Raw genomic sequence first — 21,687 nt, forward strand, 5'->3', positions numbered from 1 at the left:
GGCCTATTGCACTGATTTCGTCCTCCGATCTCCCGTCATTCTGTGGAATTCTTTTTGCCTCTTTCCTGTGTTGGATCTCCTATATTTTAAATTCTATATTTTTTACACCATGGAATACTACTCAGCCATAAAAAGGAACAAAATAATGTATTTTGCAGCAACTTGGATGGAGCTGGAGGCCATTACTGTAAGTAAAGTAACTCAGGAATGGAAAACCAAATACCATTTAGTTTTCCCTTGTAAGTGGGAGCTAAGCTGTGAGGATGCAAAGACATGCAAAGTCATGTAATGGACTTTGGGGATTTGATGAGGGGGAAGGTTAGGAGAGGGGTGAGGGATAAAAGATTACATATTGGGTACAGTGCACATTGCTTGGGTGACAGGTGCACTAAAATCTCATAATTCACTGTAGAACTCATCCATGTAACCAAAAACTACTTGTACCCCAGAAGCTATTGAAATAAATAATAATTTTAAAAATGAAGTATAAGTTTGGGGAGCCCCACAGCAATATTTGGCTTTCCTGAAATTCTGTATAAATTTAGACAAGACTATCTCAACATTTATCCATCTATATGCCAATGTGGTAACAGTCTCTGTATGTTGTTTGTATTTGTTTTTAACTTTCACTAAACAAGTAATAAGAGGTATCCTTCATTCCATTTCTACCCCTTACTAACAGTATGATCTTGGGCATACAAGATTTCTCTGTGCCTCAGTTCCCTTATCTGTAAAACAGGTATAATAATTTTATCTTTATAGGCCTGTTGAGAATGTATTGTGCATAGCAAGTGATATATATTTGCTATTTTTATTGCTATTATTGTCAAAAATTATTAAATTTTGATTTTTTTGTAGAAGTGGAGTCTCACTTTGTTGCCCAGGCTGGTCTTAAAGTCCTGAGCTCAAGTGATCCTCCCACTTTGATCTCCCAAAGTGCTGGGATTACAGATGTGAGCTACCATGCCCAGCTTATTTTTTTTTTTTTTTTAATGGGCAGCCCTCAAACCAGAATAGGTTCAGAGAGGCTCCCATAGGAAGGCTTTTACATTAGCTGGTCTCCGGTATTGGCTACAATGTAAGTCAAATCCTGTCTTTCTCTTCAGTATTCTGAAATTGCATGACAGTGTGTCTTGATGGGGGACTTTTTTCATTTATGGAGCAGGTACCTTTTAATCTGGAACATCATTTTCTTTAGTTCTGGGAAATTTTTAGCATTATTTCTGTAATATTTCTCCCTTCTATTTTCTCTTTTCTGTTTCTGGAACTTTTATTGTTTGGATATTAGATCTCATAGATTCTTCCTTTGATTTTCTTGCGGTGTTTTGTTGTTGTTGTTGTTGTTGTTGTTGTTGTTGTTGTTTTTTATTTGAGACGGAGTTTTGCTCTTGTTGCCTAGGCTGGAATGCAATGGTGCAATCTCAGCTCACTGCCACCTCTGACTCCCAGGTTCGAGTGATTCTCCAGTCTCAGCCTCCCAAGTAGCTGGGATTACAGGCACCTGCCACCTGGCTAATTTTTGTATTTTTAGTAGAAACGGGGTTTCAGCATGTTGGCCAGGCTGGTCTCAAACTCCTGACCTCAGGTGATCCACCCATCTCAGCCTCCCAAAGTGCTGGGATTACAGGTGTGAGCCACCACACCCGGCCGATTTTCTTGTTTTTCTCTCCCATTTTGCATCTATTTGTCTTTCATTCTATTCTCTAGAAAACTTCCACAACTTAATCTCCAATTTTTGTTGAATTTTTAATTTCTATAACATTTATAAATTTCCAAGAGCTTTTTCTTTTCTGTGTGTTTCTTACAGTGTCTTGTTGTGCTTAATGGATATAATGTATTCCCTTTCCTCTCCCTGGTTGTTAATTGTACTGTTTTTGTTTCTTTTTAGTTTTCCTCTGCTTCCTACATTGTGTCTGTTTCCGCTTCTTTTTTCTGTTTGTTAGCCTTTTTCTTTTTTTTTTTTTTTTTTTGAGGCAGAGTCTTGCTCTGTCTCCCAGGCTGGAGTGCAATGGCGCCATCTCAGCTCACTGCAACCTCCCCCTCCCAGGTTCAAGCAATTCTCTTGCCTCAGCTTCCCGAGTAGCTAGGACCACAGGCACATGCCACCACACCTGGCTAATTGTTTGTATTTTTGGTAGAGATGGGGTTTCACCATGTTGGCCAGGCTGGTCTTGAACTCCTGACCTGAGGTAATCCACCTGCCTCGGCCTCCCAAAGTGCCGGGAATTACAAACGTGAGCCACCGCGCCCAGTCTAGCCTAATTTCTTGTTAGAAACTTTCTTTAAATGTCTGATGATCTTTGTTTACCTATTCATATTTAAGAATGAGGAGAAGGGGTTGTCAACTTGATAGACTTCACTGTAAGCTGGGACCTGGCAATTTTGCGGAGAAAGGACCTCAATTGTCACTAGTTTGTATGTTTTTGTCTTGGGCTAGTCAGTTCCCTAGAGAAGAGTCCTACAAACCTCTGTCTGGTAAGTATAAGCTTGTCAGCATTCTGGGAGCTCACTGGGGCAAGAGATCTGTAGGTCTTACTGTTCAGTATACAGATACTCTTTTGATCCCCTGTGTTTTCACTGGGGCTTTATCTTTGCTTTCACCTGTGCCCGGTGTTCCTCTAGTCCAGGGATTTTTTCAGCCCCAAGACTATTGACATTTTGAGCCAAGTAATTCTTTGTTTTCTGAGGTTGTCCTGTGCTTTATAAGATATTAAGTGGCATCCCTGGCCTCCACCCGCTAGATGCCAGGAGCACACCTACTTCCCAGTTGTGCCAACCAAAAACATTTCCAGAGGTTGCCAAGTATCCCCTGAGGGGAAAAATCTCCCCAGTTAAGAACCACAGCTCTAGTCTTCTGCTGGGGTGGGAGAGGGTTCTGAGAGTCTATTCCTTTTAAAGGCTTTCAAATAATTGGTATTTTAGCCTACTGTTTCATTCTAGCATTCTACTCTATATGGTCCCTCTGATTGGGCCTTTCAGCTCTAATCAGCTTGCTTCTTGTTGGCTTAGGATTTAGCCTTCTCTCATCTCCTGTCTGTTTTTCACTCACCCATCTAATTTCCAGCTTCCAACATTTTGTAGCATCTCTTGCCTGTTGTCTTCTTGCCAGTATCTTTATCTATTTTTATTCTTTTTCTGTCACTTTAGTGAGATTTGGAGAGAGAACAGAAGTTCTTGTATTCATCTTCCACATTTATTCAGAAGCCTGGATCATTATTTCTTCAAATATTTTCTTCTCTCCATTGTTTTTCCCCCTTTGCAACTCTTCTGGTGTTGTTGACAATTCTATTCCTATCCTCTGCATTTCTTAAATTCTCTGATGTCCATTTATTTATCTCTTTGTGATACCTTCTGGAAGAGTTACTCAACCTAATTTACCAGCTCACACTGTTATAACAATATTTAGCTCATCTATTGATGTGGATAGATCTTTTCGTTTTTAATTTTAAAATAATTTCACAGTTATAAAAAAATTTCAAAAATAGTCAAAGGTTCCTACTCTTTACCCAGCTTCCCCAAATATTAACATCTATGTGATAATAGTACAATTTTAAAAATCCAGGCCTGTCGTGGTGGCTCATGCCTGTAATCCCAGCACTTTGGGAGGCCAAGGTGGGGGAATCATTTGAAGCTAGATTTCGAGACCAGCCTAGCCAACATGGTGAAACCCTGTCTCTACTAAAAATACAAAAAAATTAGCTGGATGTAGTGGCAGGCACCTGTAATCCCAGCTACTTGGAAGGCTGAGGCAGGAGAATCACTTGAATCCGGGAGGCAGAGGTTGGACTGAGCCGAGATCGTGCCACTGTGCTCTAGCCTGGGTGCAAAGCAAGACTTGGTGTCAAAAAAAAAAAAAATCCAGGGGGCTAGGCATGTTGGCTCATGCTTGTAATCCCAGCACTTTGGGAGGCTGAGGTGAGAAGATCACTTGAGCCCTGGAGTTCAAGACCAGAATGGGCAACATAGTGAGATCTCGTCTCTACAGAAAATCAAAAAAATTCACCAGGTATGATGGTGTGTGACATGGTGGTGCACGTGGTCCCACCTACTCAGGAGGCTCAGGGGGAGGATCCCTTGAGCCCAGGAGGTCAAGGCTGCAGTGAGCCATGATCACACCACTGCACTCTAGCCTGAGTGACAGAGTGAGATCCTGTCTCAAAAAAAAGAAAGAAAATAAAATCCGGAAATTAATATTGATATTATTAACTAATTTATAGATCTCATTCACATTTTACCAATTATTCCCCAATGTTCTTGTCCTGGTTTAAGATTACATGTTGCAGCTGGGCACGATGGCTTATGCCTGTAATCCCGGCACTTTGGGAGGCCAAGGTGGGCGGATCATGAGTTCAAGAGATCAAGACCATCCTGGCCAACATGGCCGTCTCTACTAAAAATACAAAAATTAGCTGGGCGTGGTGGTGTGCGCCTGTAGTCCCAGCTACTTGGGAGGCTGAGGCAGGAGAATCACTTGAACCTGGGAGGCAGAGGTTACAGTGAGCCGAGATCGCACCACTGCACTCCAGCCTGGGCGACAGAGCAAGACTCCGTCCCAAAAAAAAAAAAAAAAGATTACACATTGCTTTTAATTATATCTCGTTGGTCTCCTCCTGAGACGAGGTCCTCATTCTTTCTTTGTCTTTGATGACCTCAGTACTTTTGAAGTCACCTCTAAATTTGGGTTTGTTTAGTATGTCCACATGATTGAATTCAGCTAAAGCATTTTTGGCACAGAAGTGACGTTATCCCATCTCCAGTATGTGGTATCAGGAGGCACATGATGAAGATAAGATAAATCTCATTAACTTCGATCCCTTGATTAAAAGTGGTGTCTGCTAGGTTTTTCCACTGAGAAGTTACTGTTTTACCTTCTGTAATTAATAACTATCTTACAGGAAGATATTTTGAGACTGTGCAAATATTGAGATTTAAATTGTTTTTCTTTTAGAGCTGGCTTTGGTGCCGCATGCCTGTAATCCAAGCTACTCGAGGCTCAGGCAGAAGAATCACTTCAACCTGGGAGACGGAGGTTGTAGTGAGCCAAGGTCGCGCCACTGCACTCCAGCCTGGGTGACAGAGTGAGACTCCGTCTCAAAATAAATAAATTTTTTTTTTTTTTTTTTTGAGACGGAGTCTTGTTCTGTCGCCAGACTAGAGTGCAGTGGCGCGATCTTGGCTCACTAAAACCTCCAACTCCCTGGCTCAAGCAATTATCCTGCCTCAGCCTCCCAAGTAGCTGGGATTACAGGCATGTGCCACCATGCCCAGCTAATTTTTGTATTTTTAGTAGAGACAGGGTTTCACCATGTTGGCCAGGATGGTCTTGATCTCCTGACCTCATTGTCCACCCACCTCGGCCTCCCAAAGTGCTGGGATTACAAGCATGAGCCACCACACCTGTCCTATTTTTTTTTCTTAACAGCTTTTTTGAGTTATAGTTCACACACCACACAATTCATCCACATAAAGCATACAATTCAGTGACTTAGTATGTTCACAGAATTGGGCAACCATCACCACAATCAATTTAGAACACTTTTCTCTCTCCAAAAAAGAATACCCATTAGCAGCCACTCCCAAATTTCTCCTGACTCCCCAGCCCTAGTCATCTGCTAATCTACTTTCTGTTTCTATACATTTGCCTCTTCTGGACATTTCATATAAATAGAGTCATAAAATATGTAGTCTTTTGTGACTGATTTCTTTCACTTAGCATAATGCTTTTGCAGTTTATCCATGTGGTGCCATGTGTCAGCACATCATTCCTTTTCATTGTTGAGTAGTGTTCCATTATATGGGTATACCACGTTTTGTTTATCCATTCATCAGATGGACATATGAGTTTCCACTTTTTTTTTAAGAGACACAAACAAAATGTTGTCAGTTATTAGGTTCTTAAGAAATTCAGAACACCAATTTGTGAGGATAAATTCCATTCGTCAGGGGAAACACAGATCACAGGTAGCCCTGGAGCTGAGGAAAGCTTTGATTTTTTTGTAAAACATGTGAGTCCACAGCTTTCTGATAAGTCTTGTGCTGCTCTGTAATCTATTTCTCTTTTTCTGTGTCAAAGGTCTCACCTTCCTGGTGTTTAGGCTTCCACACCTTCTTAAAGTAAGCACCAGTAAGATGTTTTGCAATTTTTACATTGCTGCTACCAATTTTGGTTGAGGTGGCAATGACAAATTTCTGGTGTGTTCTTCGTAGAGGAATTTGATTGAGGGCCAGAGGTCCAATCCCAAGACCAGCTGCTTCAGGAAAACCACCCTCGCCTCTGGCGCCCAGTGATGATGATCAGAATGGTCCTGAAGGTGATGCTGGATCGCAGTTTTCTCACATGCTGACTGAAGGGTTTTTTTGCCGTGGCTCAACAGCTTTAGAGGCACATCTTCAGTAGGATAATATCTAGGCATTTTGTGAAGTTTAACCACCTGAATACCACTGTTCTTGTCAACACCAACTGGTTTTGTAACAGTTGCAAGAAACTTCTTTTTCTTTTCAACCTTGGATTTAGCAGCTGAGTACTTCTTCCTGGACATGGCCTTTCTGGAATACATAGCAGATCGGGAATATCTGCAATTCCTCTGACAAGGACAGGATTGCGGTTGCAATGGGGCTTCCCTGTCTTGGACGTTTTAGCCTTGAGGTTGCCCCTTTTCACCTTGCCACCAGCATCAGCCTTCTTGGCCTTGGGTTTCTTCTCTTTAGTATCTGGCTTCTCGGCTTTCTCACCCATCATCTTGCAAGATGGGAAAGACTCCACTTTTTGGCTATATGATTGATGTTGCTATAAGCATTCATTTACAAGTTTTCATGTGGCTGTTTTCATTTCTCAAGGATATACCTAGGAGTAAAATTGCTGGGTCATACGGTAACTCTGTGTTTAACCTTTTGAGAAACTAACACATGGTTTTCCAATGTGACTGCACAATTCCACATTCCCTCCAGAAGCATATGAGGGTTCTAGTTTCTCATATCCTCACCGACACTTGCTATTATCTGCCTTTTTTTTTTTTTTTTTTTAAGACAGAACCTTGCTTGGTCTCCCAGGCTTGAATGCAGTAGTGTAATCTTAACTCTTAACTCACTGTAACCTCCACCTCCTGGGTTCAAATAATTCCCCTGCTTCAGCCTCCCGAGTAGCTGGGATTACAGGCGTGAGCCACCACACCTGGTTATTTTTTGTATTTTTAATGGAGACGGGGTTTCACCATGTTGGCCAGGCTGGTCTCGAAGTCCTTATCTCAAGTGATCCACCTGCCTCAGCCTCCCAAAGTACTGGGATACAGGTGTGAAACACAGCACCTAGCCAAGATTTTAAAAATACTATGTTTTTCATGTCCATTATCTCCAACTAATTATTTTTCCCCCGCTTTGTTGAGACAGAATCTCCCTCTGTCACCCAGACTGGAGTGCAGTGGCGTGATCTCAGCTCACTGCAACGTCTGCCTCCCAGGATCATGCAATTCTTGTGCCTCAGCCACCCAAGTAGCTGGGATTACAGGTGTGTACCACCATGCCCAGCTAATTTTTCTATTTTTAGTAGAGGCAGGGTTTCGCCATGTTGCCCAGACTGGTCTCGAACTCCTGGCCGGTCTCGAACTCCTGGCCTCAAGTAATGTGCCCACCTCGGCTTCCCAGAGTGCTGGGATTACAGGTATGAGCCACTGCACCTGGCCTAATTCTTTTCTTTAACTGCTGTTCCTGCTTTATGTTTCCTGTATCCTCCCTAGCCTTTTCAAGAATATTTATTATACTTTAATGGTTTTTCTTTTTCCTATCTGGTTCATTATTATGACAGATAGACAATCTATACCAGATAAAGTTTCTTTGGTAGTACTTGCTTTCTTCAGTTGCCTCATGTTTTCTTATACACAAATGTCCCTTTGGCTCGTTAGCCACTCTGGTAACACGCTCCTTGAAGGAAGATCAAAAGCTTTTGCCCTATCTCGTGTGTCCCTCCGTTGAGTTTAGGGATTGGAGGTTGCATAGAAGAGGAAACAACCCAGGCCAGGTGTGGTGGCCCTCGCCTGTAATCCCAGCACTTTGGGAGGCCGAGGCAGGCGGATCACCTGAGGTCGGGAGTTTGCGACCAGCCTGACCAACATGGAGCAACCCTGATTCTACTAAAAATACAAAATTAGCCGGGCATGGTGGTGCATGCCTGTAATCCCAGCTACTGGGGAGGCTGAGGCAAGTGAATCGCTTGAAACTGGAAGAAGGAGGTTGCGATAAGCCGAGATCACGCCATTGCACTCCAGCCTGGGCAACAAGAGTGGAACTCCGTTTCAAAAGGGAAAAAAAAAAAAAAAAAAAGAAGAGGAAACGACCCCACTACAGGGCAAAGCCCCTGGAATATGGGCTCATTCACTCTCCATTTACAGCAGCATTCTGTGCTCTCCAACACACACACACACACACACACACACTCTTTGTCTTGTTGTTTTTCAAGAGCTGTCTTTTTGAGTTATAATTACCTAAGTTACCAAATGGAGAGGTTAGGAAGTAGGCCAATTCAGGAGCCAACAAGTTCACTGTCCCCTTACCCTCTTATCTGTCTCGAATACACATCCATATTCGCCCTAAGCTAGGCGGCAACACTGCCATGATGTTACCCTGCTGACTCTGGTTAGGGGCTGGGCACTGGCAACAGGGCAGGCAGTGACTCATCCAGCACAGCTAGAAAGCGTCCTCCTGCCTGGCACTCCCATGTGAATCTGGGCCCTCTTTTCCCTAGCTTACTATTCACTGCAGCCCTCCAATGTCTGGTTTGGGGATCTGTCTAATTCTTTTTTACTTAAATGGCTTCCCTAGATTCAGATTCTAAGGAAGAAGTGAAGAAGTCAGCAAGCCTTGTTTGCTTATTATCTTGTTTGGAAGGTTCCAATTTCACCACATCTGAGCTTCTGAGAGTAAGGGCATTGGCTTCGCAGCTGTCTGTGTGTGCCCAGGGTCTAGTCTGTGCTATTATAGCACACAGACTGAGCTGTCAGTGAGGGCCACCTGGCCTCAGGACTCTCTTTTCAAGCTTCTTACTTTGCTCCTCTTTATTGTTTTCTAGGGGCTCAGCTAGGAGTTTCCACGTGTCTAGGAAAATGCCAGAAGAACTCACCAGGTGCCGGGAAGCATCCCTTTTCGGGAAAGTCCTTTTACTTGGATCTGCCTGCTGGCAAGAATCTCCAGTTTTTGACAGGGGCCATTCAGCAACTGGGTGGGGTAGGTAACCTGCTCTTCTCCTGTGATGCCATGTGCCTTTGCAGGCTGTAGAGCAGGCGTTGGATAGGGATTATTATGGTTTCCAGGTATTTTCTTTTTTGAGACAGAGTCTTGTAGAGATGGGGTTTCACCTTGTTGGCCAGGGTGGTCTTGAACTCCTGACCTCATGATCTGCCCACCTCGGCCTCCCAAAGTGCTGGGATTACAGGCGTGAGCCACCACGCCCAGCAGTTTCCAGGTATTTTCAGTGGTCTCACTACATTTACGAAAGCAATTTTAAATATAAACCATTTTTTTGGCCAGGCGCAGTGGCTCACACCTGTAATCCCAGCACTTTGGGAGGCCAAGGCAGGCGGATTACTTGACATCAGGAGTTCGAGACCACCCTGGCCTAAATGACGACACCCTGTCTCTATTAAAAATACAAAAATTAGCCAGGCATCATAGTGGGCACCTATAGTCCCAGCTGCTCAGGAGGCTAAGGCAGGAGGATTGTTTGAACCAGGGAGGCAGAGTTTGCAGTAAGCCGAGATTGTACCACTGCACTCCAGCCTGGGAGACAGAGCAAGACTCTGTCTCAGAAAAAAAAAAAAAAAAAAAAAAGATAAATAAATAACCTTCAAGAAATAAAGATAAATCTTTTTCCTTATTAGAAACTTAGGCTGGGCACAGTGGCTCATGACTGTACTCCCAGCACTTTGGGAGGCTGAGGAGGACGGATCACTTGAGTCCAGGAGTTCAAGATCAGCCTGGCAACGTGGCGAGAGCCCGTCTCTACAAAACATACAAAAAATTAAGCGGGTGTGGTGGTGCATGACTATAGTTGGGAGGCTGAGGTAGGAGGATCACTTGAGCCCAAAAGGCAGAGGTTACAGTGAGCTGAAGTCGAGATCTTGCACCACTGCACTCCAGCCTGGGCAACAGAGTGAGACCTTGTCTCAAAAAAAGGCTAGGTGCAGTGGCTCACACCTGTAATCCTAGCACTTTGGGAGGCTGAGCCAGGTGGATCACTTGAGCCCAGGAGTTTAGATCACCCTGGCCAACATGGCAAAACCCTGTCTCTACTAAAAATACAAAAATTAGCCAGGTACAGTGGCACATGCCTGTAGTCTTGGCTACTCAGTAGGCTGAGGCATGAGACTCGCTTGAGCCCTGGGAGGCAGTCCAGCCAGGGTGACACAGTATGACCCTGTCTCAAAAAAAAGAGAAACTTTTCTTTTTTTTTTTTCTGAGACAGTGTCTCGCTCTGTCACTGAGGCTGGAGTGCAGCAGCACCATCTCGGCTCACTGCAAGCTCCGCCTCCCAGGTTCATGCCATTCTCCTGCCTCAGCCTCCCAAGTAGCTGGGACTACAGGCGCCTACCACCACGCCCAGCTAATTTTTTCTGTATTTTTAGTAGAGACACTGTGTTAGCCAGGATAGTCTCGATCTCCTGACCTTGTGATCCGCCTGCCTTGGCCTCCCAAAGTGCTGGGATTATAGGCGTGAGCCATCGCACCCGGCCAAAAAAAAAGGAAACTTAATGGCCGGTTGTGGTGGCTCACACCTGTGATCTCAACACTTTGGGAGGCTGAGGTGGGAGGATTGCTGGAGTCTGGGAGTTTGAGACCAGCCTGGGCAACATAGTGAGACCTCATCTCTACGAAAAATAAAATTATAGCTGCCGGGCACGGTGGCTTACTCCTGTAATCCCGGCACTTTGGGAGGCCCAGGTGGGCAGATCACCTAAGGTCAGGAGTTTGAGACCAGCCTGACCAACATGGAGAAACCCCGTCTCTACTAAAAATACAAAATTAGCTGGGTGTGGTGGGACATGCCTGTAATCCCAACTACGCAGGAGGCTGAGGCAGGAGAATCGCTTGAACTCAGGTGGCGGAGGTTGCAGTGAGCCGAGATCGTGCCATTGTACTCCAGCCTGGGCAACAAGAGCGAGACTCCGTCTCAAAAAAAAAGGGCAGGGCAATGCTTATTTTTTTCTAGCTATGATCATGAGTACTTTTTTTTTAAATTTTAGAGACAGGGTCTTGCTATGTTGGCCAGGTTGGTCTTTACTCTTGGCGTCAAGCAATCCCCCCACCTCAGCCTCCCAAAATGTTACGATTACGGGCATGAGCCACAGCACCCAGCTGGCATTAGTACATTTTTATTATCAATTTTTTACCCATAACCTTAAAGCATTAGCACTTTTCTATCATTATTGCCCTTCATATGCATCATTTGCAGTGGGAATATAATATTCTTTTGAGTGGATTATTAATTTACTTAACTCTTGCTCTGTGGACATTTAGACTCTTAATAATTTTTAGCGTTTAGAAATAACACAGGTGAACAACTTTGAGTAAAAAGCATTTGCTGTATTTGATTCCATTAAAATACTTTTAGGGGCTGGGCACGGTGGCTTACACTTGTAATCCCAGCACTTTGGGAGGCCGAGGCGGGCGGATCACTTGAGGCCAAGAGTTCAAGACCAGCCTGGCCAACATGGTGAAACACCATCTCTACTGAAAATACAAAAATTAGCCACACGTGGTGGTATGCTCCTGTAATCCCAGCTACTCGGGAGGCTGAGGCAGGAGAATCGCTTGAAACCAGGAGGTGGAGGTTGCAGTGAGCCAAGATCGTGCCTCTGCACTCCAGCCTGGGCAACAAAGCAAGACTCCGTCTCAAAAAAAAAAAAAAAAAACCATATATATATTTAGGCTGGGCTCAGTGGCTCATGCCTGTAATCCCACTTTGGGAGGCTGAGGTGCAGACAACCTGAGGTCAGGAGTTCTAGACCAGCCTGGCCAACATGATGAAACCTTGTCTCTACTAAAAATGTAAAAAATTAGCAGGGCACGGTAGCATGCACTTGTAGTCCCAGCTGCTCCCGAGTGCATGAGGGTAAGGCACAACAATCACTTGGACCCGGGAGGCAGAGGTTCTAGTGAGCCAAAATTGTGCCATTGCACTCCAGCCTGGGCAACAGAGCAAGACTCTGTCTCAAAAAGAAGAAAAAAAAAGAAAACAGCATGATAGTGGTTGACCCAAAAGAGACTAATAACTGGGGAAACTGGATGAATAGGGCTTGGAATGGAGAGGCTCTTTGCTGTCAAACCCAGAAACTCAGGACTGCAGAAACTCAGTGGTGAGGATGGATAGAATGAGGATTATATAACCAAACTGGCCCATAATTACATTTTGAACTTTTAGTCCTTTCTGTCATTTAGCCTTTGCTATATAAAACACCAACCCTACTTGGGCTTAAAGCAACAATTTATTTTCTATTTATTTATTTATTTTTAGACAAAGTTTCACTCTTGATGCCCAGGCTGGAGTGCAGTGGTGCGATCTTGGCTCACTGTAACCTCTGACTCCCAGATGCAAGCGATTCTCCTTCCTCAGCCTCCAGAGTAGTTGGGTTTACAGGTGCCTGCCACCATCCCTGGCTACTTTTTGTTGTTGTTGTTTTTTGTACTTTTAGTAAAGACGAAGTTTCACCATGTTGGCCAGGCTGGTCTCGAACTCCTGACCTCAGGTGATCCACCCACCTTGGCCTCCCAAAGTGCTGGGATTACAGGCGTGAGCCACCGTGTCTGGCCAAAACAACAATTTATTATTTCTCATTATGCTGTGGGTTGGCTGGGTGGTTTATCTGGTGGTTCCAACAGGGCTCACTCCTGAGGCTGCATTCAGCTGGAGGGTCACCTGGGCTGGAAAGACCAAGATGGCCTCACTCACACATCTGGCACTCTGTGTCAGTTATCATATCTATATGCAATAAGCTAGACTAGCTGATTGAACATGGCGGTCTCAAGGCAGCCTTCCCAGAAAGTGAGGCAGGAAGCCAAGGCCTCTGAGGCCTAGGCTCTAGAACTCCACACATCATAATTTCCACATGTTCTATTGGTCCAATCGAGTCAGATTGAGGGGCATAAAAAAGTAGGTCCCACCTCCTAATGGCAGGAACAGCAAAGTCATATTGCAAAGGAGTGGGTATACTGGGATAGGAGGAGGAATGTACGGTCATTAACAATCTCCTATATTTATATGGGATAATGCCCTACTCCTACCCTCTAGCATTTGCTTTTGCTGTATTAAAAAAGGTAGATGCAGCCAGGCACAGTGGCTCACACCTGTAATCCTAGCACTGTGAGAGGCCAAGGTGGGCAGATCACAAGGTCAAGAGATCGAGACCATCCTGGCCAACATGGTGAAACCTCATCTCTACTAAAATTATAAAAATTAGCTGGGCGTGGTGGCATGCGCCTGTAGTCCCAGCTATTCGGGAGGCTGAGGTAGGAGAATCGCTTGAACCTGGGAGGCAGAGGTTGCAGTGAGTTGAGATCGCATGACTGCACTCCAGCCTGGTGACGAAAAAAAGGTAGATGTGATCAGACACGGTGGCTCACACCTGTAATCCCAACACTTTGGGAGGCCAAGGTGGGCAGATCACTTGAGGTCAGGAGTTCCAGACCAGCCTGGCCAACATGGTGAAACCCCATCTCTTCTAAAAATACAAAAATTAGCTGGTGTGGTGGCACACACCTGTTGTCCCAGCTACTTGGGAGGCTGAGGCAGGAGAATTGCTTGAACCCGGGAGGTGGAGATTAGAGTGAGCCAGGATCACGCCACTGCACTACAGCCTGGGAGACAAAGTGAGACCTTGTCTCAAAAAAAGAAAAGAAAAGAAAAAAAAAGGTAAATATAATCTTTCAATTCATAACTAAATTTTTTTAATAGTGGTAAAGTGTATATAACATAAAATAAGCCATTTTAGCCTTTTTTTTTCTTTCTTTTTAGAGACAGGATTTCACTCCCCAAGCTGGAGTGTAGTGGTCCAGTCATAGCTCACTGCATTGCTGAACTACTGGGCTCAAGTGATGCTCCTGCCTCAGCCTCCCAAGTAGCTAGGACTATAGGTGCACATAACAACACCCAGCTAATTAAAAAAAAAAAAAATTTTTTTAGAGACAGGATCTTGCAGTGTTGCCCAGGCAGGTCTTGAACTCCTGACCTCAGGTGATCCTCCCACCTCAGCCCCCTACAGTGCTAGGATTACAGGCATGAGCCACCACACCTGGTCCCCAGTGTTTCTTACACAGAAAAATCATGGCTTACACAAGCTAGTCTTAATCCTGTCCAGCTCTTTCAATGTGTTCTTGCTGCATGCAAACTCAAACTGCTCATAGAACTCAAAGCTTGCAGCCTTCTGCCACTGGGTCAGGGCAGCAGTCTTGGAGACAAAATCTGTAATATATACATATATATATATATACACGCACACACACGCATACACATACACACACACACACACACACACACACACACACACATATATATATATCCCATTAGATTTCAGGATGATGTCTTCTTAGAACTTGGTACGGAACTGCATTTAGTCTATTTAAAGACATTGATTCTGGAACTCCTGGCAGCCAAGATTTCCTTCTCCAGCCTCTTTATATTGACAATTCTGCATTTGCTTTTTGGTTTTCAGCCACCTCTGTGATCTGGTTTCAGGTAATTGAGGGTTTTCTGAGCAAAGAAGTAAGTTACATCGTGTCCAGCCGCAGAGAAGTAAAGTCAGAGAGCAGTGGAACAAGCCACAGAGGCTGCCCTAGCCCTAGCCCCAGTAAGGTCAGAGTGGAAACATCGGCCATGGTTGATCCAAAAGGCAGCCACCCCAGGCCTTCACAGAAACCTGTTGACTCGGTAAGAACCTCATGTAGGAAAGGTATGCCGTGTAAACAAAGGAAGTAGGCTTTGGTGAGCCTTTTAAGGCAGTCTCTGGTTTTAATTTCATCTGGATTAATTTAATCTCTCATTTGAATTCAGGGACTAAGAATATTTTATCATAGCTCTGAATCTAAACACCTCAGCAACATACTATCCCCCATGCTACCCTTTTATGCCGTATGTCAGTTTTTATGGGACTTGAAAGTCAGAGGTTTAGAAACCAGGGGAGAGTCTTCATAAACCAGAGAAGTTGTGTTGGGATTGGTCTGGGCTTGGGCAGGAGTACCCTGAGTAGGCAGCCATTCCCTTCTTCCTTGCTTGCATGTATGAAGGGCCAAGAGTTTGGACAATACACGTGTTATGTCTTTGATTTAAAATGGAATATGGCTTTTCCCCTCTAGGCTTACATTCTTATTTTGTCTAACTTATATTAATATTAAAATGTCCATGAACATACACTGTTGGCATTGTGATGACAGATGGGACTTCCTACGAGCAAAAATTTCTAAAGTGAAACATTTGCTTTCATTATCTCCTGGAGGGTGCAGAGACTCTTAAAGAGGGTCTCAGGACATTTATAACAATTGGATCTCAGTGAATTCAGAGTGCCCTTCTCTCCACCAGGTTCAGGCTGCCACCTCAGGGTGACCTAAACTTCCTGTGGCTTTACCTTTACCTCCTAAACGTTTTCTAGGCTCTCATTTCTACCAATCCTCAGTTGTCACTGCTCCCAGCTTTCCGAGGGACATAACCCCAAGACATAACCCCTCACCAGCTCCTGTGTAAACATCTTTCAGTGCACAGGTGGCCTATCAGCAGACCTCACTGCTCTTCTGTCCCCGTCAGGTGCCTCTAAGCAGAGGGAAGGAGCTGCTGCAGAAGGCCATCAGAAACCAGGTGAGCTGGGGCAAGATGGGACAGAGCGGGTGGTCTCCAGCACAGGGAGGGATTTCACCCTTCTTCCCAGGTTCTTCTGAAGCACCCACACAAAATGCACACTCTGCGATATGTAGTATTGTCATTATTTCCTTCTTCTACATCAGGTAGTGGAGGCTCAGACAAGTTATTTAGCCATTCACCTAGAGAGTAAGTGTTGAAGCCAGAGCCACCTCCAACTCTGGAGCCTACCATGAGAACTGGGGGGATGTGAGATGTGGCGGGACAGGGCTGCTGGGTACAGAAGCCAGACTTCTTTTTTTTTTGAGACGGAGTCTCACTCTGTCGCCCAGGCTGGAGTGCAGTGGCGCAATCTCGGCTCACTGCAAGCTCCGCCTCCCAGGTTCACGCCATTCTCCTGCCCCAGCCTCTCCGAGTAGCTGGGACTACAGGCGCCCACCACCACGCCCGGCTAATTTTTTTTTTTTTGTATTTTTAGTAGAGACGGGGTTTCACCATAGTCTCGATCTCCTGACCTCGTGATCCGCCCGCCTCCGCCTCCCAAAGTGCTGGGATTACAAGCGTGAGCCACCATGCTTTGGGAGGCTGAGGTGGGTGGATCACTTGAGGCCAGGAGTTCAAGACCAGCCTGGCCAACATGGCGAAACCCCATCTCTACTGAAAAATTAGCAAGGTGTGGTGGCACGCACCTGTAGTCCCCACTACTCAGGTGGCTGAAGCAGAAGAATTGCTTGAACCTGAGAGGTGGAGGTTGCAGTGAGCCGAGATTGTGCCACTGCATTCCAGCCTGGGCGATAGAGCTAGACTCTGTCTCAAAAAAAAAAAAAAAGTAACTCTTTATTCCTTGTGTGAATATCCAGGGCTGTTAAAGTTTAGTGGCAGGAGGAGGAGTTAAGGTGATCTTCTGAGAAGAGTCGTGCTAGTGACATCAGGAGGGGTACATGGCTGTGATGGGGGATGTAGTGCTGCTGGACTGAGCCAGTGGAGGGGGAAGATCTGCAGCCAACATAGTTTCATGCTCAATGAGGATGATGGTCACCGTGTTTGTTGTGTACTTACTGTGCTGAGAGCTTTCCTCACAGAGGCCCTCCCAACGAACAGCTCTCTCGGAAGCATCTGTTCCTTCCTGGTCACGAGGTGGCCAGAGCACAATGTATAGGCAGACCAGTGGTCCTTCCCCTCCCAGTGTGGCCATGTGGAGGACAGGATGTCTTCCTGGGGGTTGGGATGGACTCTCTGGGCACTGTACTCTCTCTCCTGCCTGCCTCCCCACAGTCCCTCCCATGGGTAACTCAGACCTCCCAGAAGCAATTTCTATGTGTCCCCTTCACGTTCAGGCCTTGGGGAGTCTCTGCTTCTACCTGACTCTGTGTTGTAATTTCAGGGGAGCATCAGTGGAGGAGGCAGTGGGGGCAGCAGCAGCCTTCTGACCAATGCCCGCTCTTGGGGAGTGAGGATTCTGCACGTGGATGGTACCCTTTCTGTGCTGGGCTCCTGTGGAGGGAGAATTGGTGACTTTGACCAGGAGTGTCAGCTTTTAGAAGGATCATGGTCATGTGAGCTTCTGGTCACCGGAAGCCAGAAGTACTCAGCTGCCATGTTGATCCACAAAGGTGGGAGGATGTGGGGAAGGGGGAAAGTGGTGAGGTTGCAGAGTGCAGGCTGTGGCCTCGGCATCCCACAGGAGGTCCCTAGAACATGCCGTTTCATGTTACCTGCTACAGCTCTCCCCCAGCTAGTATGATGATCCTGTTTTACAAATGCAGAAGTGATCTTAATATTCATGGCCACTGGCCAGGCGTGGTGGCTCACACCTGTAATCCCAGCACTTTGGGAGGCCAAGGCGGGTGGATCACAAGGTCAAGAGTTTGAGACCAGCCTGACCAACATGGTGAAACCCCGTCTCTACTAAAAATACAAAAATTAGCCGAGCCTGGTGGTGCGTGCCTGTAATCCCAGCTACTTAGGAGGCTGAGGCAGGAGAATCACTTGAACCCAGGAGGCGGAGATTGCAGTCAGCCAAGATCATGCTACTGCACTCCAGCCTGGGTAACAGAGTGAGACTCGGTCTCAAAAAAAAAAAATTCGGCCGGGTGCGGTGGCTCACACCTGTAATCCCAGCACTTTGGGAGGCCAAGGTGGGCAGATCACAAGGTCAGGATATCGAGACCCATCCTGGCTAACACGGTGAAACCCCATATCTACTAAAAATACAAAAAAATTAGCCAGGCGTGGTGGCGGGCGCCTGTAGTCCCAGCTACTCGGGAGGCTGAGGCAGGAGAATGGCCTGAACCTGGGAGGCAGAGCTTGCAGTGAGCCGAGATCACGCCACTGCATTCCAGCCTGGGTGACAGAGCAAGACTCCATCTCAAAAAAAAAAAATTCATGGCCACCTAACAGGTATTGACTCTGTGCTACGAATTACCTCATTTAATCCTCACTACAGTCCTGTCCCCATTATACAGATGAGGAAATTGAGCCTCAAAGGGATTAGGCAAATTGTCCATGGTCTCACCAGAGTGTGTAGTGTGGCCCACCACTCTCAGTTTTACTCAGCTGTAAATTTTGTGCTCCTTCTTTTCTCACACCGTAAACAACCTGTTTGCAGCCTGTTTACGCTAGAATAGTTGTCTTGAACCAGCTGGCAGTGAGTGGTCTCATACCCAGCTCCATTCTTGAGTCTGGAGTTTTCTCTGTTCCATTTTTAGGGGATTGGTCCAGATGGGACAGCCCATAGGTGCTGACTGGGGTGCTGCCCCACCCCTTGGTACCAAGATCTTCCAGGGGAGTCTAGAGGCTGTACAGGGGAAGTTCCTGGTCTGGGATGTGGAGGGCTTCATCTCACTGAAAAATCAGCCACTTCTGACTTGATCTCCTTCCCTGCCTTTCTCTGTTAGAGAAGTGCTAGCATGTTTAGCCCTTGCTGGTCTTTCACCTGAGGGTACAGCTGAGTAGTTCACACAGCATGTCCTCCCTCACAGCCGCAGCTCTTCAGTGGTGCCTTAAAGTCCTTAGCAAGCCATGAGGCACCTTCTGTTCAAAGATGAGTTGTATTCAATGCTGCAAAAGAGCATGACACCCGCTCAGGTGCTGTTCCAGGGATAGAGGACCCAGTCCTTAACCTCCGCTGTCAGGAGATGCAGAGGGGATGTGTAGCCAGAAGGTGGCAGGCAAGGCTAGAGTGATTCAGTGGGTTGGCCGAGCGAGTTTAGTCCTGCAGTCCAGGAAGGGGCTGTGCTAGGTAAGTGAAGACTGGAAGCCTTTGGCACAAACCCTCTGTCTTCTCCACAGAAATGATGATGCACGTGCAACAGCTGTCTCTTGCCTCTTTATGTGTGAAAAAACAAGAGCCAAAGAAGCCAGAGGTAGGTCATCCTGCTGAACTGAAGGACAAATGGATGGTTTTCAGTGAAATCAGTGACAACTTAGGTAAATCCATGGCCCGCCCAAACCATCTCTTCCTGGCCATTCTGAAAGATGGAAGAGGAATGCAGCCTCTTAACTTACCTCAGTCCTAGCACCCATAGCTTTACAACACCCTTTCTTCTCTCTTCTCTGTGGCACTTGCAGTCCTCCCATGGCACACACCCTGCTGAGACATCCCTGTGGCCTGGACCGCCTGGGCCATGGGCTGCCTACAGTAGTTCTGGACCAGATAAAGTTCATAAATGCCCATGGCACTGACCAGGCTGCTATTCTGGAACTTCCCCTGTACAGCCTCTAGACTGGGAATGAGTCTGCATACTGCAGGGGTGAGAAGGAGTGATTGAAATAGGTGCCATCTTCTAAATCCTTGTTTGTTTTTCATTCTTTGCTGGTGTTAGAACTGTGTGTACCACATCAGGAGAGCACAACCTAGTTTAAAGCCACAGTATCTTCACCCAAGCCTCAATCTGAGGAAGGATTAAATCTACAGATCTACCCACAGCCTGGCATCCAGACACAGGACGAACAGTAATAGCTATTAGTTAACAGTGCTAATTAGCTAACAGAACTAGCAAGCCATATCCAAAGTGGATGGAGCGGCTGGGCATGGTGGCTCACGCCTGTAATCCCAGCACTTTGGGAGTCCGAGGCCGGCAGATCACTTGAGGTCAGGAGTTCAAGAGCAGCCTGGCCAACGTGGTGAAACCCCAACTCTCCTAAAAATACAAAACTTAGCTGGGCGTGGTGGCACATGCCTGTAATCCCAGCTACTCAGGAGGCTGAGGCAGGAGAATCTTGAACCCGGGAGACATGTTGCCATGAGTCATGATCGCACCACTGCACTCCAGCCTAGGCGACAGAGCGAAATTCTGTCTCAAAAAAAACTTAAAAAAATAGTGGATGGAGCACTCAGACACTGACACCCTCTCCACATCCTCTCCTCTAGGAGTGTTGGGGTCATTGCTGCTGTTAAATTTGTGTTGTTCAAAATTCAAAAGGGTATACAACAAAAATTCTCTCCCTGCTCCAGCTTCTCCTCAACCACTGACCTCCCTTCCTGACAGTGTGAACAGTTTCTAGGACTCTATGCACATAGAAGCAAATATGTCAAAAATTCCCCCCTTCTATGCAGATGCACAGCATTTTTACTTTAACTTAATAATCGGTTTTGTAGGCCGGGCACAGTGGCTCACGCCTGTAATCCCAGTACTTTGGGAGACCGAGGCAGGCGAATCGCTTGAGGTCAGGAGTTTGAGACCAGTCAGGCCAACATGGTGAAACCCTGTCTCTACTAAAATACAAAATTAGCCATGTGTGGTGGCACATGCCTGTAATCCCAGCTACTTGGGAGGGTGAGGCAGGAGAATCGCTTGAACCCGGGAGACAGAAGTTGCAGTGAGCTGAGATCGCAGCACTGCACTCCAGCCTGGGCAACAGAGTGAGACTCTGTCTCAAAAAAAAGAAAAAAAAATTAGTTTTGTAGATATCTAGCTGTGAAGTGAGTTTTGGGTGTAATGTGCTGATACGCAAGGGAATGTGAGAGGCTTCTTTGGATTGTGTTTGCCCTCAAGGTGTGGCCTAGAGGAGAATCTGGAACTTCTTAGGGCCCAGAGGCACAGGTGGTCATAGATCCACCATCATCCTGGCCCTCCAGCTAAAGCTGATTTTTTAATTTTATTCCATTTATCTTATATTTATTTACTTATTTTTCAGGTGTACACCAGAAGATCCATTTACTCTTTTTTCTTTTCTTTTATTTATTTATTTTACTTTACTTTTTTTGTGAGACAAGGTCTGGCTCTGTCGCCCAGGCTGGAGTGCAGTGGCACCATCTCTGTTCACTGCAACCTCCGCCTCCTGGGCTCAAACCATCCTCCCACCTCAGCCTCCCAAGTAGCTAGGACTACGGGCATGTGCCACCATACCTGGCTAATTTTTTTTTTTTTTTTTTTTTTTTTTAGAGATAGGGTCTTACTATGCTGCCCAGGCTGGTCTCAAACTTGTGAGCTCAAACAATCCACCTGCCTTGGCCACCAAAATGTTGAAATTACAGGCGTGAGCCACCACACCTGGCCTCCATTTACTTTTTAATATCAGCTTTGTTTGACCTTGGCTTAGACATTGATTTTGACCCACAGAATCGGAGTACACAAGATAGGACATAGGAAAGCAAATGGCCGTCGTCTTTATCCTAGTCCTATAGGGTACCTGGAACAGCATCAGTACCTAGAAAATAAAGCTGCCATTTAGTGAGTATCTATTCTGTGCCAACATGCGATGAGGTTGGTGGGTACTCTTCACATTGCAGGTGGCAGAGCTGAAGTTCCCACCAGGCCTCTGGGACTCCAGAGTTCTTGCTCTCTGTACTGTCCTGCACTCCCTGCACAGTCAGCTGCCATTAAGATTCACACACCCGAGTGCCCCCCTTA

The 21,687-nt window shown here is 46.0% G+C and overlaps 1 protein-coding gene and 1 pseudogene across 11 annotated transcripts in view; one reads left to right on the forward strand and one right to left on the reverse strand.

The window, feature by feature from the left end:
* Positions 1-21,687, forward strand: part of LOC116474956 (protein DBF4 homolog B) — a 40,334-nt gene that overhangs the window by 5,962 nt on the left and 12,685 nt on the right. For 4 of the 11 annotated variants that reach the window (XM_058444857.1, XM_058444860.1, XM_058444856.1 and 1 more), the window contains exons 3-8: positions 7,387-7,504; positions 9,062-9,216; positions 14,697-14,911; positions 15,782-15,832; positions 17,217-17,304; positions 19,124-19,197. In XM_058444857.1, the coding sequence (XP_058300840.1) occupies positions 7,387-7,504; positions 9,062-9,216; positions 14,697-14,911; positions 15,782-15,832; positions 17,217-17,304; positions 19,124-19,197 (701 nt within the window). Of the gene's footprint in view, positions 1-6; positions 188-7,386; positions 7,505-9,061; positions 9,217-14,696; positions 14,912-15,781; positions 15,833-17,216; positions 17,305-19,123; positions 19,198-21,687 lie in introns of those variants that run through there. The other 7 variants (XM_032163879.2, XM_058444863.1, XM_058444861.1 and 4 more) reach the window with 4 other exon arrangements.
* LOC116474961 (large ribosomal subunit protein eL6-like) lies at positions 5,499-6,994 on the reverse strand (annotated as a pseudogene).

Source organism: Hylobates moloch, unplaced genomic scaffold, assembly GCF_009828535.3.
Source record: "Hylobates moloch isolate HMO894 unplaced genomic scaffold, HMol_V3 SCAFFOLD_10, whole genome shotgun sequence".
Lineage (NCBI taxonomy): Eukaryota > Metazoa > Chordata > Mammalia > Primates > Hylobatidae > Hylobates > Hylobates moloch.